The sequence below is a fragment of the Pimephales promelas genome, chromosome 12, assembly GCF_988280905.1.
Source record: "Pimephales promelas chromosome 12, fPimPro1.hap1.1, whole genome shotgun sequence".
NCBI lineage: Eukaryota > Metazoa > Chordata > Actinopteri > Cypriniformes > Leuciscidae > Pimephales > Pimephales promelas.
This window is the reverse complement of record NC_142780.1, coordinates 30677198-30697543: the sequence shown is the minus strand read 5'-3', so window position 1 is coordinate 30697543 and position 20346 is coordinate 30677198. Positions and strand designations below refer to the sequence as shown.

The 20346-nt window shown below is 37.5% G+C and overlaps 1 protein-coding gene across 4 annotated transcripts in view; it reads left to right on the top strand.

The window, feature by feature from the left end:
• Positions 1–20346, top strand: part of zfpm2a (zinc finger protein, FOG family member 2a) — a 176582-nt gene that overhangs the window by 132508 nt on the left and 23728 nt on the right. Inside the window, exon 2 of one of the 4 annotated variants that reach the window (XM_089117941.1) lies at positions 15236–15272. The exons of the other annotated variants lie outside the window; for them this stretch is intronic. Within the exon in view, the coding sequence (XP_088974067.1) occupies positions 15251–15272 (22 nt within the window). The 5' untranslated portion in view covers positions 15236–15250. The remainder of the gene's footprint in view (positions 1–15235; positions 15273–20346) is intronic. 4 annotated transcript variants of the gene reach the window in all.

Sequence of the window (20346 nt, the reverse complement as noted above, 5' to 3'; positions counted from 1 at the left end):
CTGGTTTGATCAGAGAGGACAAGGCTTAAAGCCGGAGCCGCCTAACGCACACGGCGAGTGTTTTCGGGCCTGGCTTCTCATTCTGCCGAGGAGATAGACGCCCTTAGCTGGCGAAATAAGATTTATCTTCCTTCCTCCCCCTTTCATGACTGACAAATCTGAGAAAGCTGGAGGCGACTCGGCAGCCATTACTACCTTAAATAAAGGGCACGGGCTCAGCAAGGTGAAACTCGGGCCAAAGGCACAAAAAATGTGCGGAAGAGAAACGAAATTGGCGCTTACTTATCAGTTGTACGTCCCGTGTTGGGTGAAAGGTCGAAGAGCTTTTTGTTTGTTTGTTTGTTTGTTTCTTATAGCAAAAGGATGGATGCTATCTGTCCCTGCATCCAAACGGCGAGGCTTTCTGGAGTGGTGCGGGTAATATTTCATGTCGAGAATTAGGCAAGTGAGCCTCTGTGGTTTTTTCAGTGGGTGGCGGAGGGAAACATTGATCATCGTCTCAGTGGTGAACACCGATGCGTTGGCTTTTCAAGAGGATGTTCTGTGCCGCTAGTACATTCATTGCAGGGTAATTAAATGCTGCGGTTGTGTGTGTGTGTCTTTCATACTGCTTGAGTGTGTAAGAGGTTGCAGTTGTTACTAGGAGAGAGAAAAAAAACTAAACAATAACAATGCTGCTGGACCAGATTAGGAAAACTGTATTTCAATTTGAGGATTTGTATTGAGAAGACGTCATGCTTTCTAGGCATGTCAATACAAAATGACACACGAATACAACTATAATGATTGCACAGAAGAAATCACATGCAATTTAAATCATAACTGAATGAGTCTGATATGACGTATACTGTATGTGGGTATTTTTTTTTTAAGTTACACCAGTTGTCTTTAATGGAATTGGACTTTATATTGATAACTATTTATGGATTCATAAAGTGATTAACAGGCTTTTTTGTTAAGTTGTGTCATTAGTGATGCTCTGATGAAAGCTGATCAATCTTTTTATGTTATGACTGATTACCAATAGTAAATAATGTACAATAAAAAAGGTAAGGTATGTTTTTGAAAGATTTGTTTAGGCTTACCGAATATGAATTTATTTGTTTAAAAATAAAGTAAAAATAATTATACTGTGAAAATTATTGCAGGTTGAAATGACTGTTTTCTATTTAAATGTTGTTTTATATATCATTTATTCCTGGGATGATTTTTCAGGTCTTCAGTGTCACATGATCCTTCAGAAATCATTTTAATATGCTGATTTGGAAAAACTAGGGATGTCAAACGATTAATCGTGATTAATACATCCAAAATAAAAGTTTGTGTTTACATAGCATATGTGGGTGCACTGTGTATAATTATTTTATATAAATAAATACACACACGTGCTTGTATATATTTAAGAAATATTTTCATGTATATACTGTATATAGATTTATATATAATTTATATTATATATAAATATAAATATTTTATATATAAATAATATTTTTTTCTTAAATATACAGGCATATGCATGTATTTATATATATAAAATAATTATACACAGTGCACCCACATATGCTATGTAAACACAAACTTTTATTTTGGATACGATTAATCGCGATTAATCGTTTGGCACCCCTACATTTCTTCTTGCGTCTGATGTTGAAAATAGTTGTGTAGCTTAATATTTTAGTGGAAACCTTGGTCATTTTTTTCAGGATTCCTTAATAAATAGAAAGTTCAAAATAAAGCATTTATTTGAAAAATAAATCTTTTTTAACATCACAAGTGTTTTATTGCCACTTTTGATAAATGTAATGCATCCTTGACGAGTGAAAGTATTAATTTCAAATCTTTCTGACCCCAAACTTAAACTTAAAAACAAACTGGTTCATTTGATTTGCTTAAGTTGTGTAAAAAAAGCCCATTAGGCACTTATTATTTAAAAGCTATTGCTATCATTAGTAAATGGATTAGCAAGATACATCTGGTCATGTGATATCAATATTTGTGTACAGTAGACGCTTTTTCTAGACGGCGGGTCCTTTTCATTTAAACAAAATACTTCTGGTTTTTTTTTTGTGTGTTTGTGTAAAACTTTTTTAATTATTTTAATTAGCTCTAAAAAATGATTATGCACATTTAACTGTGAGCTAGAGGAGATTTCTACAGCTTTCACAGGTCCTATAAATGCATTCTGTGAATAAGTGTTTTCTATGAAATAATTGAATTGAGTGTTTGACGTCTGCGCTCTGGGTGCTTTACTGCTGAACTGGTTCTGAGCTGAAGTCTCTCAGATTATCCTGTGAATTGCTCTACCTGTGAAGTCTCCGGTTCGCCGATGGCTCTTCTGCATGAATTATTCAGATAGGCAGAGTCCTCACAAAATGCTTGTGAAGGAAGTGAATTCTGCTCACTGGTAAACAGATTTTAGCGATTTTCTGCTCCGAATCCCTTCTGAGTTGAGTTGTGCCTCTGTGCCAGTGACGGATAATTACATCACATCTCTTTTTCCTCTCCAGACCCGTTCAAACTTTCCCCTGAACCCACTGCAACCGCTCCACCACTCCGTCTGCATCCAAAATCACCAGTCTGAAAAGTGGGGGAGACATATAAACGTGGCTGATGAACATTGAATAGGCCGGTAGTGACTAGTTTGCTGAAAGACTAGTTAGTGGGTGTGAGTCATGGTATTACCACTTACATCTAGTCTCCAGCCATATCAGTGGTGTGAGGGGGAAAGTCCCTTTTATGACCAGTTAAATACTTACTTTCTTTCTTTCCTCACAGTTAATTATTCATAAATATTTATTACAACTATTTAGTCATTAATCAAATAAATACACATTTACACGTCAGTATTTACTTATTGCAATTTAGGAAAAATAAATGAATGCAATTAATTTATAATAAATAGTTAAGTTGATTGATTGATTTATTAATCATAAAACGGAAAGTACATTTTGATAAATATTTACTACAATACAATTTATTTATAGTAAATGTTTATCAAATTTCCCTTAATATAAATTAAATATATATTTACACATACATATTTATTGATTGATTACAGTTATTTATTAAAATTAAATAATTGCAATTAATGTATAATAAATATGTATTAAATTTATTTATTAATAAAACATTTAAATTGTGTTTTGATAAATACTAATACAATTTATTTATAGTAAATTTATCAAATTTCCCTTACTATAAATTAAATGTATATTTACACATACATATTTATTGATTGATTACAGTTATTTATTAAAATTAAATAAATGCAATTAATTTATAAAAATGTGTATTCTATTTATGTATGTATTTATTAATAAAAATGGAAATTGAGTTTTGATAAATACTATAATACAATTTATTTATAGTAGTTATCACATTTCCAATAAAATAAATTAAACATATTTACACACAAATTTCTTTTTTAGAGTAAATATTTATTTCATGTTTAAAATTTAAAAGATGTTAAATACATTTTTACACATCAATATTTATTATTATAATTATGTATTAAAAATAAATAAATTATAATTAATTTATAATAAATATGTATTAAATTGATTGATTTATTTTTCTTATAGAAATGGAAATGGCGTTTTGATAAATATTTACTACAATAAGATTTATTTATAGATTAAAATTTCCAAAATATAAATAAAATACATATTTACACCTTTTTATTTATTTATTTAATTATTTGTTTATAATAATTAAATACATTTTGATAAGTAAATGTGTTTTTAATTTATATTATTGGACACTATGTGATGCAAAATAAATGACACATTTCTGGCATTGGTGAAAACGTTTCCTTTTGTATGATCATGCATCAACTGATGGGTGTCGTCGCACCTTAACATAAACCATAAACCTGTTGTGAGACTTTGGGGTTCAGTCAGTGCAGCTGATGCGTGTATGTGTAGTGTATTGTGAGCTGCAGTCTGACCTTCACCAAGGCAGTATTTGGGAGGGCACATCTGAAACCAATGACCCGTACTGGGCCGCACTAGAGAGGAAACACAGCAGACATGAAGGAGTGGCGTTTGGCTGGAGCCCAACCACGGGAGAACACCCGACCCGCTCACAGCATGGGCACGTGTGTGTGTGTTTCAGATATTATGGACGGTGTCATAAAACACCTACTGGTGCAATACAGAGGGTTCAGAGCATTTCCAGGATTCCAGGGCAAATAGGAGGAAAGGATACACACACACACACACATGACATGCACTGGTCTAAACTAAGGCCAGAATGTGTCTCAATTATAAGCTCATTATTATAAATATCATTAATATTCATGTCCAGGTGTTTCTTGCGAATTTCCTTAGGAGCAGACGCTGGGTCTGAGAATCAGTAGAAGCAAACATCTCCATTTTGCTTGCCTCCACTGAGGTATGAATGTGATTTTTGGAAAAATCAGAACACACTTTGAGACATTTCTGAGCCCACCAGAGGACACTCATGTGAGAATACTGTCGTTTTCTCAGGAGACACATTTGAGATAATGAGATTTGGGATTCATTTTTAGGGTTTTTGGATCATGGCCAATACAAGCATAGTTTGAGAAACTGTTGATCATTAGAGGAAACATTAAGTCTATGAGAAACAATTGACAGATCTCATTTGGGATTTTTCCTTCACAAAATATACTTTATGATAATTATTTTTGGCAAGATGCAAAGACAGATGGATATTAGAGAGGCAGATGTTATGTAATCAAATAGCAATTAATCATTTTAATCCATTTCTGTTCAATTTCATTTTGAAAACTACATTTTTCTATAATATACCGGTTTCATTCATCAGAAGCTTCATTTCAAAGCAAAATAAAAAGCCACTATTGAGCTCAATGATGTTTCAACTGGAGCTCATAGGCTGGTGTTATTGTTCTCTCCCTCCAGATTAAAGCTAAAACGAGCATTTCCCACACGTCACAGCATTTGATAATATTTGCTTCCAATCGTCAGAGGACTCGCACTACTCCTATTAGTGAACATTAGCCGTTTAAAGCCGTTTACACACTGCAATCAAGGCCATTGGCCGCCTTTACCACTTCGCAGATAAATAAAGCACAAAGTTTGTTTTCCTACTTTGTCTTTGAGCTCCGTCTCAGCAGAGGAGAGGCCAAAACCCCAAAGACGGAGGCAGGAAACACTCCTGTACCGCAGCTTTGTCATCACGCTTGAAGAATTTCTGTTTAATGTACTGTAATGTGGAATTCAGCAGGGACCAGTTTAATTGAGTTTTACACAAACCAGTTGGGAGCGGCGCTGGAAGCTAGGTGATGTTGAGGTTCTTAATCTGTCTCTCCGTAGAGGGTTGTTGACGAAGTGGTTCTTTCTCTTTGTGCAGGGAAAAAAGAGGAAGCCTAGGAAATGATACATCCGTGGATAAAACCAATTGGCAACCCTCAAAGGGAACGAGGTTGATAAGACAAATCCAGCACTTGTAGAGAAATAAAAGAATCCAACTGTTCATTAAAGGCGGAAACAAAACAGGCGATTGAGAAGGCAGGCCGGCTGGTCGAAAGACGAGAGAGAGAGAGAGAGAGAGGCAAGCAAAAAGAGATGCCTCCTATCAGAGGAAAGGATTGGAAAATAATCAAGGATTTGTGAGCTGAATAATAACCAGATAAATACTGATGTTTTTTTTGGTTCACGCTTTCGCAAAATTAGGAAGGATGGACCACAATTATCTGACGCAGGACGCCTTTTAGCTGCACTTCCTCCTAATTATGAAAGATAGCACAAATCTAGCGCTTCAGATGTTTCATAAAAGCACTTGGAGATTCAAACTTGCTGCCAAAACTTCAATGTGCCCATAGGATAGAAAAAGCACAAAGAAGATCTCTTCAATATCTCAATTGTTTCTCCTAGAGAGCGAAGAGATTAGATGGAGGGCGAGTGGAGACTTCACGTTTCCTCCAGGGTTTCAGACACATGTCTCGTAATCAACACAAGAAATGATGTTTTGTTAAAGTTCGGGAGGAGCACGTGCAGATAATTAACCCAATTAACAACGGGAGGAGTGCGTTCAGTTAATCAACACAATTATGAGATAAGGCTATATAACCTCTGTTCCATGACAGTTTTCCAGCATCCCTCCACCACCCCATCTCATCACTTCTAACTCATTTCTATCCCAACCTCCAAATTCTGAGCTCGGCACCTTCCCCTCGGATAGCGCGCCAAACACGCATAACCTTTACTGTAGCTGATTATATGCAAGTGTGAACTTGTGAAACATAATTGAGTGATGCATTGATATTTGGTTATGGTCTTTCTCTGCAAAAGACTTAAACGATGCCGAATTGGCACAAAGTGGCCTAAAGTGTGCCTAGAAAACCCCATTACACCACCACCACCAGCCTGCACAGTGGTAACAAGGCATGATGGATCCATGTTCTCATTCTGTTTACGCCAAATTCTGACTCATTTGTAATCTCACATGCGTCTCTAGAGTTTCTAATAAGGTCATTCAAATGATAGTTTGGCATTTGAGTATATCTTGTGAAGAAAAAGACCACATATTATCTTTTTAATATCTAAATAGTTTTCCTAGACCGTGATTAAATTGAATGGAGTGCAGATGGAGACTTCTCTTTAAAGTTCAGATGTTTCTCCTGAAAAAATAACCTTGGTAATCTCAGGTGGTTTCTAAATAGGTCAACAATATCATTTGAATCATAAATTGGCATTTGAGTGTGTTGTAGGTAAGAAAAATCCCAAATGAGATCTTTTATAATAAGTCAGTTGTTGCTCCTACAATGCAATGAGAATACATGGAGACTTTTTAAGGATTCTGCTTAAGAAAAACTCACACAAATCTTTAGGCATTTCAATAATGTCTGATACTAACATCTGCAGTCAAACGTCTGAAGTCTTTCTCATCAGACCAGATTCAAAATCCATACCATCCACATGAATCATATTGCTCTGTAGTCTTACTGAATGTCAACTATTTGCATGAATGAGATGATCATCATGTCTCCTCTTCTATGAAAGAGCAACTTCATTTTCCAATGGCTATCAAAATGACCAACACTATCTCACGACCAATTCGTACGAATTTGACGCATGATTAAAAAGTGTCTAATTCGTACGACCTCACTCGTACTAATTCGTATGATTTGTCTAAACCCACGTGATGGTTAGGTTTAAGGGCGGGGTCAGGGGTAGGTCATTCGTACGAATTCATACGAATTGGCCAATTCGTAAAATATGTACGATTTAGCAAAATCGTATTCATTCGTACGAGTGAGGTCGTATGAATTGTTACGAATTAGCCACTTTTTAATTCACACGACTTGGTCGTGAGATCGGGTTGACATGACGCATGTAAATCTAAAAAGCAATTTTAAAACATTTGGAGCGTGTGCAGAGTAAGTAAATGAGCGAGGATGTGTGACCGCGGTACTTCAACTGACCATAGCTGTGTAATTAGAGGCCGTCCGGCTAACGGTGATATAAACACACACAGATAGAGGGCTCAGGAAAGGCAGGGGCCGAGCTTGTGTAATCTGCATGCTTCGACATTCCATGGCTGTTTTGTGTGAAATAAAGCCATTCATCAACACATCAATAAAAATATAGAGCAGATTATTATTGCGGTGGCCGCCCCGTACAGCTTCGGTCGTAAATAATGGCCTGCCCGCCACTGCTTATATTAATTAGAGGTAGAATGCAGATAATGCGAAGGCTCTTTTATTGCGGCGAGCTGAATCAATTTTACAGTGTTATTCAGACTCGCACAAGGTCAGGCAAAGTTGTTGCGACAAGATGTGTCCCTTGTAAAACAGGGGTTTTCTGATCAGCCGCTGCGCTCTGCGGTGAGGACAGATACAGAGATTGAACGCCACCACTTCATGATGCACTCGATACTTTTGCATTGATAGTTGACTGGTGTCATGCGTGCTTTCATGTTTATGAGTATCTGGTGGGCCATGATTGACCCGAAAATGGCTCACAGGTCCGACACTGCTAATGCAACTAAATGTGATAATTAAGAGGACAGAAGGAATAGGGTAAATTAACGTTTTAAAGGGAGAAGGAACACTTCCTGAATCTTTTGTTGTTGATGTCATGGTTTGTGTGTAAAAAGTATTTTTTAATTGTTTTTTATGGTATGTCAAACTGTTTGGTATCACTTTCGTCCTAAAAAAAAACCCATGAATGTTTGTTAACATGGATAATCAGTTTGTGCATTTTTTTTTTATAAATCATTAGATTAATAAGTACACTGCATTTCGAAAGGTTTGGGGTCAGTATTTTTTACTTTATTAAGAAATATTGTTTTTATGCAAGAACACATTCAATTGATCAAAAGTGACTAAAAATGTTTGTTTTACAAAATATTTCCATTTCAGATATATGCTGTTCTTTTCAACTTTCTATATTCAACTGTTTTCAACTGTGATGATAAGGAATACTTCAAATTCATTCAGCAGGATCATGTAACACTGGAATGAATAATTGTTAAAAAAAATTCAAAGCTAAAAAAACTTTAGCTTCATTATCAAAGGAGTGAATTACATTATTAAAAAAAATTGTAATAATTTGTTATAATATTTTACAGTATACGTTTTTTACCGCAATTTAGTGAGCATATGAAGACGCTTATTTCGAAAACATCAAAATATGACAAACCCCAGTTTTTAATGGCAGCTTATGTCATATTTATCATAATCTTTATATTTTATTATATTTGTATTTCAAATATTATACTATAGTAAACTAACATAAATATTATGATAAAATAATGCCATATTTTATGTCTCCTTGTGCCTAATAATTGACAGTATTCATCTTCTTATAGTCTTTTTAGCAACAGGCCAGAGGTTTAACAGAGAGCAAACCGATGTGCCGAATCTTAATTTAAGCTGGATTTAACATGCTCAACCACTGCTCACACTGTTCGCTCTCTCTCTAGTAAAGTCATCAGATTAGATGACAATAGCACTATTCTACCACTCTGGAATACCTTCATAACTCCCCAGTTACTTCTGGGAATAGGTTTAACATGGTTTTGAGTGGTTCAGATGACAAATTCCAAAATCCTTTTTTTCTTTTGGGGAATTCATTATTGATCAGATCAGCATTGAGAACCACTGCTTTAAGGGGATTCACTCCAGTGTTTCAGTGCAGTTATCATTCACATAACTTTACAGTGTGTCTCTGCAAATCTCTGGTCTAGATGGTTTGAGTTTGTTTTAGAAATGACTAAAAGAACTCAAATTTCCTATTTAGTCTATCTAATAATGTCATTAAAAAAAACAGTGTTCATAGCTCTAGGAGAACCAGTACATTTCAGTCTGATAAAATAGTACAATAGTACTTTTCCAATTATATATACTGTATATTAAAGTCTTCATTAAAGAGTTAAATGAACCAAGCCAATGAGCTACAAGGTGAATCACAACTACAAACTTTGATTTGAAGCAAAAAAAAGTTTTGAAAATGGGACAAAAAGACAAAAGTACACTTAAATGGCTTTAGTGAGGGAAAGAACTAGGCCTACAAACTTTGCGAAAAGCATAATCAAATAAAAAAACAAATTACAAATGTTGATTATATAAAACAATATACGTTTATTGCAAAATGTGCGTGTATATATATATATACAAATATGTAAGTATTTCGAGAGAATAGGGAGATCGGCTCGATTATGTTATTCGCATAAGTGGGACTCTTGGGAGTGGGCGGAGCTAAAGAGCTATTTTGGCACTTAATGTATTTTTTCACCAAGAATTCAGCTGTTAAGCACGATTATTTTAAAAATAGGCTGAAATAATGCTAAGGGCTTCAACAGAAGCAAATACCACCATTTAACAACTTTGTAGCTCACAGTAAGGCTGTCTTATAAATTATAGTTCAAAATCAATTTCCCTATGAAGAAAAACGAATGTAGTTTTTACTTCCAGAACCCGAGTGTTTCCCTCTATAGTGACGCTCAGCATAATTTTCTACAGTCCTTTTGAAGGCCACCTGTAGAGCTGGGCTGAAATTATGCCATTCTCTGTCCATGAATATCACACTGACCTGCTGTCTGCTGTGAATATCTCTCTCTCTCTCTCTCACTAACTCTCTGCCCGCTGATCCGAGCGCTGACTCCTGTTAAATCTTGATTATGGATTCTGTGACATTGTGAATGACGGGTGGATCGGGTGGGATGTCTCGGATTAATCGGCGGGCACGGATGCAGATTCTGTCAGTAGACTCCATCTCGAGCAGAGAGGCTTCATTTCCACTCGGCCGCCCCCGTTGTGCATGCAAAGCAGATTTAGTGATAGGTAATCCATGTAAGGTTTTTAGCACAGCTTTTCTGAGGACTGGAGAAATATTATGTACATGTTTTAAAAGAAGAGTTCACCCAGCAATCAACACTCTGTCATTATTTGCTTGTGTTGTTCTGAACCCATATGCTGGTATGTTTTTAAGAATAGTCAAATGAACAGCATTATGCATTCACCTTAAGGATTATTAGGAACACCATACTAATACTGTGTTTGAACCCTTCCACCTTCACAACTGCCTTAATTCTACGTGGCATTGATTCAACAAGGTGCTGAACGCATTCTTTAGAAATGTTGGCCATTTCTATACAATGGCTTTGCATGAGGAAATTGGATGTTATTGACTGTAAAACTATCAGATCTTAAATCTTACATATTTGAATTGGTCGGGTTGCGAGACCAAGCCTATCAATGTTTTTTTTTTTTTTTTTATGTATGTGTGTGTGTTTAATGCTATGATTCTTGAGATGCATCAATATGTAATTTGTGAATTTGAACAAAGGTGAATGTGAATAGCATTTAAGAGCTTCTGCTGGGGTAATTAGGCTAACCTTAAACCATAAAAGAACTATAAAAGCAGTCCATATAACCCATTTGCTATTTCCGATTTCTAAAGCCATTCGATCAGTTTATCTGATAAACAGACCTATATGTATTAGATAAAATGATTGAATGGCTTTAGAAATCGTATATAGCAAATGGATTATATGGACTGCTTTTATAGTGTAATTTTACCGTTAAGCACAACAAAAGCTTGATCTTTTGGCCTGTTTGTAGGCCTATTCTAAAGCCATGATTGGTTGGTGTTAAGTAAAGCAATGAGTGTTTGCACATGTGAGGAGATCGTGTGAGGCACTGATGAATTAGTGTGGCATTTTGATTTTCTTTTGTTACATCTTGTACATCTTACATCTTGTAAGAAGTGAGTCGAAGGCCGAGAATTAGTGTATGGTTTTGCAGATTTGGTGTGTGGTTCTGGTGTTTGAGTGTCAGCAGGTTTCAGAAATTGTGTGACAAGGAAGGATTTTGTGTCCAAGCAGTTGAAAAACACTGTAAATAAACAGGTTTGGAGCAACATGAGAGAGAAAATAGCGACCGCATTTCATTTTGAGATGAACTATCCCTTTAACACGGCGACTGTAGTGCCTCAAAATGTTTCAAATGGGAGGAAAAGCTATCTTATTCTTTCCTCCACCTTCTCTTTCCGCCTTCAGAAGCGCCTCCAGCAGTTTCCATCTCGATCCCAGAGGACCTGAACTTTGCTAGAATATTCCTGAATATCACATTCTTCCCAGCTCTCTCCCTCCCCCTCTGCCTTGAAAAAGTTTGTAGCACCTGTCACCTGTCATGCGTCCGGTTATTTTCTGTCAGTTTTATACTGCTCTTTCATATTATGGCTCATTAAAGCGCAGCGCGGTCCACGACCGTATTTACATAGCGCTGGCGGGAGAGTTTTAATTTGCACTGGTACTGAGCATGACCGTAACTGAGGAGTGCAGTGCCACAAAATGACTTTTCTCACTTGACATCCCCCTTAGAAAACACCGAGCCGGGCTTAATTGCTTGAACAGGGCCACAAAAGATGGAGACGGAGCCCCTCGCCGGGGGACCTGGGGGCCGCTGCCCGGCTCCTCATTGGTCCTGGGCGTTCTAGTGAGATATTATTTTACAGCATGTGACCATCCCATTAACCCTTTCAAAATGTCTCACATTCTCTTTGGCTGCGTCTTTATTTTATTTCCCTTGGATTCATGGATTTCTGAGCCAGTGGTTTTCTGTATTTCATGATTTTTTTTTTTTTTTTTTTTAGATATGAAATGCAAGATGTTCTAATATTAATGCATGATTTGTGTCTTGGACATAAAAAATACATCATGAAAGATGAACATTTTCATTAAAGAATCAACTTTGTCTTAGTTGTTTCTCATAACATTTCATAGGAGACATAAAAAAGAACTCTAAAGTAGTTTTCTCTTTTGATTTTTCTTTTCTAAGGATTTACATTGTGGAAAAATCAATTGTTAAGAAGATGCTGTTTCATAGCTCAGCTTTCTTGTGTTCTCAGTCTTTTCATTTTTAAGTATCAACTTGGTCTCAGATTTTTTTTTTTTTCTCCTATTCCTTAGGAGAAATAAAATAAGCACAAATGAGACATTTGTTGACATACAATACAGAAAGAATCCAATTCTTTGAGATCTGACTTTTAATTGTAGACTTAGGCATCTTGGCAAATCTGAGAAAAGTTTTAGACATTAAAGGTGTAGTTCACTTTAAAAAAAAAAAAAAACTTTTGCTGATAATTTACTAATTTCTAAATTTACCCTCCATGTCCATGTCTTTCTTTCTTCAGTCGAAAAGAAATTAAGGTTTTTGATGAAAACATTCTAGGATTTTCTCTATATAATGGACTTCAATGGGAACCAAACGGTTCAATGTCCAGAAGACAGTTTCAGTGCAAACTGCAAACTGTTCAAAGGGCTTTAAATGATTCCAGACGATGAACATCAAGCGAAACGATCGCTCATTTAAAAAAAAAATAAAATAACAAAGTGTAAGTTTTATAAGCTTAAATGCTCGCTTTGCTCTGTTCTGTGATTCGCATTCGTGACTCTCCTGTTCAAATTCGTTCATTGAAACGAACGAATCGTTTTCCGAGTCAATTCGTTCATTTCGTTCGTTGAATGAACCATATGAGACGAAAAAAAAGATTTGTTCATTTTGTTAAACGTTTGCACTGAAACTGTCTTTAGGACCTTGAACCGTGTGGGTCCCATTGAAGTCCATTATATGGACAAAAATCCTGGAATGTTTTCATCAAAAAGAATGACAGAAGTATCTTGGATGACATGGGGGTGAGTAAATTATCAGCAAAAGTTTTTTTTTTTTAAAGTGAACAACTCCTTTAAGATCTCTTCTGAAACTCCAGAGAAGTGATATGAATCTTTTTTTAAGAGATACATCTAAGAAGCAGGAGACATCAGGTCTCAGTTAATACATTTTCATCAGACTGCTGTATAGGAGAAACAATTGTTTATTTTGAGTATTTCTCTTTACAATGGGATTGCATCTTGACTATTCTATGAAGATCTCAGTTTTAGTCTTTCTCTTTGTCCTTTTCTCTCCTTTGTTCACTGAGGTAGTCAGTTCCTAGATCAGCAGTAGTTTGAGGTGCTGAGCCAAAATATTATACACACACACAGAGAGAGAGAGAGAGAAAGAGCTCTGAAATCAATCACCAGCAATGGGGTTTGGCTCTGATCTTGCTCATCAGCCACGGACACACCAAACCACTCAGTACCATCAGCACCATCACTGCCGCGCTCAGAATGCGCTGTGGTTTCTTGGAAAGCATATTGTATCATTTCACCATCTGTCCTGGTGGAGGAGATGGCCGAGCCTGTGTACCGTCTGCTGCTTTCAGCGCACGCAAATCTGGAGTGTTCTTTCTGGACGGGATCGGCGTGGATTGGATCGCGGTGGAACCTATAGGGGTCGCCGCAGAGCACAAATATCAGCCCTGGTGGAATAAATGTCATCACAGGCAATAGTGATCATTTTATATTACATTATTGGTCTTATTGTGCATTGGTGCATGTCATTTCAAATCAAATCTGCAAATGTGTCATGTTTGCGAACTGCATTTCATTTTGACTTCATCTTTCTTGCCTTTCAAATATAGTGGGTTCCAACTCTTCAAAAGTGATGGTATCATGGAAAATCCAAGGTATTGAGACTCATTACTATGCCATGGTATTTAGATTGTGTCTGGTTTCCTCCGTGTGGCCGCTGGCTGCGTGCTCGGATGCTCTTTGGCTGATGGAATAATACGGAGCAGATTGGTGGAGATCTGCAAGCCGTGTTGTTTGATCTTTCCTCTTCACGCCACGTTTGCTGGCACTCACCGTCTCAGCCTCACCGCATGGCGCGAGCGGCACTGGCGTGGCCTCAACCTGCCTGCCAGCTTTCTTCCCCCTTTCTCTCTCTCCATGCCAAACTTATTCCCTCATGGCTGTTCCTTACACACTCTGCACCCCTTTTACAAGAGCTAAACTAGTGCAATCACAGGACGAATAGTTCAATATACATATGAATGGCCCATACACTCATTTTTCTGATGGACACAAAAGAATTCTAGTAGCGTTACATTCAATTCATCTCCTCAAGGCCAAACCAGACCTCTCACATTCAATGCATGAATCGTGATGGCCGGACTAGAGATTCTCCAGAGGGTTCAGACCAATCTGAGAAACCTCAAATGGTGTCTTAAGTATCTTTTTATTTTTAGTTTATTCTCTCTTATTGTAGAGCGCCATCCTGTCCTTATTTAGTGCACAATTAAACATTTTAAAGGAATGGTTCACTAAAAAAAAATCAAATGACCTTTTTTTCTTCTGTGGAACATGCAATGAGACATTTTAAATAAGGTATTAGTTGTTTTTTCCGATGCAATTGCAATGAATTGAGACTGAATCTTTCAGGCTTTAAAAAGGATTCACCTGCACCAGAAGCATCATTAAATGGACCTTGTGACTTGTGCGCTATATTATAGTCAATATTATACTCATAGCTTTGTGTGACAGACCGACCATATTTAAGTCATTATTCTTCACTAATAATCAGTGAGCTGTTAAACATTGTGAGTCAAGAACTGGACCGGTCTGATTCTTGAATGAATCTCTCAGGTTTTGTGAATTCAATCGTATCATTTATTGAAAGGGTCCAACTCATTCTGAATGATCCGTTCACAAATCAGACATTTCCCATAAATTTGCTAGGATGGAGTTTTAATGAGCAACCCGCAAAATAGTTTGGACTAGTTGTATAATGCTTCTTTTTATCATTTTGGATAATTGGCACTAAAGTCCTCATTCACTCTCTTTATATTAAAAACAATTGATATGTTCTTAAAAATCTTCTTAAAACTTCACATTTTGTGTTTCACAGAAGCAAGAAAGTCATATGGGTTTGGAACAACATGAGGGTGAGTAAATGATGACAGAATTTTCATTATGTGAACTATCCCTTTAACAAAACTAAGCTCAAACGTCTCATAGGTCTGTGTTCGATTGCTCCAAAAACACTGTCCTTTCACTGTTGCTCTTTTTTTTTTTTCCTTCCCTTTTTGTCACGATGGGTGGGAAAACATGCGGCTAATTTAGTAATAATAGTGTTTCATGATGTGTAAGCCCAATTTTCACACTTTCTTTGCCATTTCCCCTCTCTGCCGTGCTATCTCGCCACATCTGCCTCTTATCTCCTCAGCGTGAAGCACTTCATTTGAGGCTAATGGCATATGCCTGATCTTAATCTCTCCCATTCATTCCTCCACTGTGAGATGGAGATCTTCATTGGCAGGATAAGACAATACGTCGAAAAAAGGGTTTCGTTAATGAGCCGTGCCGACTTCTTCTGTGCTTTTGAGGGTCAAAAGCAGACGGGGCTCGAGGAAGCTTTGCGTAACAGTTTTTATTAAAGGGGCAGAGGACATGGCTCATTTAAAGGAGATATTTAAAGATCAAATTCTGTGACCGAGGTATAGGGTTTGTCCGTAGTAATCTTTAATCTCAATGTTCCTCCAAATCCGTTTTTATATGTCGAGGTCATTTATGTGTTAAAAAAAAAGTGTTTGCATGTGGGTGTATTCTTCCATTTTTCTGGGCTTCCTCGACCACCAGCACTCTCGATAACTGCAAATGGATTGTTCTGTATGTTAGCATTGGCCTTTCAACACTCACAGCCAGATGAGATGTTGCTGCAAACACCTAAAGGGACGTAAATAAAGTTGCACTCGACTCTTGATGTTCCATCACCTTCTTCGCTGTGTGTCTGAGCTCAGAGAGTGTGTTCAGTTGTACTGTCTGAAACACTGGGTTAGTTTCTCAGCCTCCTGGGCAACATATGGAGGCCTCGGAGTTGTTGCTGTACGTCTCGACTGCTGCGGCACAAAGTGGCGCTCTAACTGCAGCCCTTGAGATCTCATTAGAGGCCTGATTCAGCGGCGTGGCTTTGGGAAGTTGCCGTGGGCTGCACAGTCTCGACCAAGACAGGATCTGTACCGCCTGCCAGATCATAAACAACATTTGCATATAATGTCAGCGTTTGGCAATATCCTTTAGCAAAGGCACTATCTACCCTTTGACAGTTCCTCAACAACAACAACAAAAACATAAAGCTGAAAGGTAAACGGTAGTGTTTAGTATTCAGGTGAGCGTCAACAACAGTACAAAGATATTTGGGATGTTCATCTTCCATTTTGTTCGTGTTATATAAAGAGAAAAACTAATTTCTGTAGTCTTTGTTTTGATGCAATATGACAGCTTTGTGTGAGGAACATCATCCATCCAGTCTCATTCAGTTCAAATATGTTGCAGTGAGAAAATCAAGGGCCAGATTTATTAAACAAGGCAAATTAGCGTGAGTGCAATTCCAAAAAAGCACAGATGGGAGTGGAACATTTTGCGCGTGATCTGCTGAAGAAGCGTACAATTAACCCAATCGCAATCTTCCAAAAGTAGTGCAAATTACACTCTTAGAAAAAAGGGTTCATTTGGGGTTTTACATATGAAGTATGGGGTTCTTTACTCAACTCCAAAGAACCTTTTATTCTAAAAAAAAGGTTCTATAATGAAAAGAAAGAACCCTTTTGGCACAAAGGTTCTTTATAGGCTATTATTCATTCATATATTACATTATTCTGCAACATTTTGTAGTATGTAATTAAATTATTGTTTATTAAAAGGTTGTAGTAACTTAATATCACATTTTAATCATGCGGATTTTTGAAGGAGAAAAATTGAAATGGCACTCTTCGTGTGATATTGATTAACTACATAAAAAGATAAAAATATAAACATTTTCTAGCCCCCATATCTTGAATTTTGTGATCATTCACATGCATTCATAAATACATTTTAGGGTCTTGATGTTTGTCAATAATATGAAATGTTTAATCTGGAAAGGACAAAACAAATGATAATCAATGAACCCAAAAGGTTCCATATAGAACCTTTTTCATGGTTACAAAGAACCCTAAAGGGTTCTTATTATTGAACCCTTAAAAAGGGTTCTGTATAGAACCTAGAGGTTCCAAATATGTAGCGCTGATAGAACCTTTTTTCTTCTAGCATTTCTAGTGTAGCATCTGCTTAAACCCTGGTTTTATGTCCCTTTTGGTGTTTGCTGCAACATCTCATCTGGTTGTGAGTGTTTAAAGGCACATACTTTTTTTCGGATGTTAAATACTGTTAAAGGGTTAGTTCACCCAAAAATGAAAATTCTATCAGTATTACTCACCCTCATGTTGTTCCAACCCCGTAAGACTTTCGTTCATCTTCAAAACACAAATTAAGATATTTTTGATGAAATCTGAGAGCTGGATCACTCCTTCATAAGCTTCTAGGTAATTGCATCTGCTGACCCAGAAAGTTAGTAAAGACATTGTTAAAGTAGTCCAACTGTGACTACAGTGGCACTATCTCTTTAAATTGACAAGTGCAAGCCATAGTCAATCACCTTGCATGATTAATTCAAATACTTTCCTCCCATAAATTTTGCGTGAAATGGAAACTCCTACAAATGCATATCCAATAGGGTGAGCCACAAAAATAATCCTGTCCACGCCTATACATTTTTTCACTGTGTCTCTTTAGTAAATCCTGACCTTTTTAAAATCCTTTTAAAAGACAAAAGAAGGTTTTGTGCTGGCACAAATGTGCCCCCAAGACTCTCATTTTGACTCCCCATATTTGAACTCCGCTTTCAATACTTTGCAACAATGCGCAGGTATTTGGTTTGTTTATCTTCAGCAATTGTTTCTCTTTCTCCCCTCCTAAAAATGAAAGAAAAAATCTCTTTACTCAGTTAATTATCATGCTCACCCTTGGGTGACTCAAAGGCGCACGATTTCTCTCCAGATACTGCCTTTGCTTTAGAGGTGTCACTGTTGCGGAGCGCACCGCATATTAGCGCTGGAGTAATTAGGTGGCATTAGGTATTATTCACACCTATCCAACTGTATTAGAGCGTCGAGCTCTGCGTTAATGAGAGCGTCTAAGCCGCTGCGCCATCGAGGACGCTCCGCCGTCCCCCCACCCTCGCCGCTGTATTTGTCATGCGGCGTAGTCTCACACAATCAGCCTTCGGTTCCTCTATAATTGCGGCATGGGGCTCCACACAATGATAGGAGCTGAGAGAATACAGTCGCCTTGACAGATGTTGTAGGTCTTTGGGGATAAATAAAGGAAAAACAGGCGTAACCTTTTTTTACTTGAACTGTAAATCACTTTGTGCCGCTCGCTCTCTCTCCACCCTCCCGCACTCCGTTATAGATGGAAAGTAAATAATGTGTGAAGGTGCGATGATTTGGGTGATTTAGGGCGAGCTTTGAGAAGCGTATTACGGGGGTCTGACAGGCGAGGGGAGATAGGCTGCTGGTGTTAAGAGGCTGGGATAAGAGGCTGTGACATTATGTCTACGGGGTTAAGGTGTCGGGCGTCAAAGCATCAGCTGCTATTACTGGATCAATACCTCTCAGTTTTGCACTTATCTCTGGGCTGATGGTGAGCAGCTTTACTGGATGCACACCAGGGACCGAGCGCCGACTTCCCTTCTGTATCTCTCTCTCTCTCTCTTTCTCGTTAGATAATGTCGGTGAGACCTTGAGAAATTAGTATCAGTGTAGAGTTCAGAGTGAAGCATTTCTTGCCTCTGTGTGCACTTTAAGTGCAGTCGTAGTTTTTTTTCTGCTCAAGCTGTGGTTTTGTCGCAGACTTCTGTTTTCATGCTAGTAATGAAATGACAGTATTGTCCAAATAAGATTTGCATTTCTTAAATCTTAAAAACATCCAGCGCACGAAGCTCCCGTTCCACCACATCCCAAAGATGCTTTATTGGGTTGAGATCTGGTGACTGTGGGGACCATTTTAGTACAGTGAACTCATTGTCCTGTTCAAGAGAACAATTTAAAAATGATTCGAGCTTTGTGACATGGTGCATTATCCTGCTGGAAGTAGCCATCAGAGAATGGGTACATGGTGGCCATAAAGGGGTGGACATGGTCAGAAACAATGCTCAGGTAGGCCGTGGCATTTAACCGATGTCCAATTGGCACTGAGGGGCCTAAAGTGTGCCAAGAAAACATCCCCCACACCATTACACCACCACCACCAGCCTGCACAGTGGTAACAAGGCATGATGGATCCATGTTCTCATTCTGTTTACGCCAAATTCTGACTCTACCATCTGAATGTCTCAATGTCTCTGAATCGAGACTCATCAGACCAGGCAACATTTTTCCAGTCTTCAACTGTCCAATTTTGGTGAGCTCTTTCAAATTGTAGCCTCTTTGTCCTATTTGTAGTGAAGATGAGTGGTACCCCGTGGGGTCTTCTGCTGTTGTAGCCCATCCGCCTCAAAGTTGTGTGTGTTATGGATTCACAAATGCAGTTGCTCTTCTATCAACTTGAATCAGTCGGCCCATTCTCCTCTACCTAATATTTCTTTAGGTGAGTGGATATTGGGGTGTAAATATATATAGATATAGTGCCGTGTAACTCAGTCACTTCTACTATAGCGGGTTGAATTTTATATATAATATATACATTTCTCAATTGTAGTTTTTTAAAAAGGCATTGGAAATAACAAACTTAATGCAATGTAGTGTTGTCAAAACTATTGATTTTTGACATATATTGATACTGAAATATCTGATACGCTTCCAATACTCATTTTCTGCAGAGGAGGTACATGATAACAGCTGGACTTTCTCATTCTCTCATCTCTCTGACAGCGACTTGACACACAAACCCACCTCCATTCACTCGTTTCATTTGCTTTGTATGAATATTGTTAGTGTTACAGGGCTTGAATTTCGGTGTGGGATTGCATGTATTGCACATAATCTTATTAATTCCTGCAGATTTTGTACTCGCACTCAAATTATGCGCATAGAAAGCCGCATCTCAGTACTAAACAGTTCTTTTTCGCTGCTTATACACTCAAATACACACAAAATACTGTCAAAATGCCTGTCTAGGCAAGTATTCACATAAACGCAG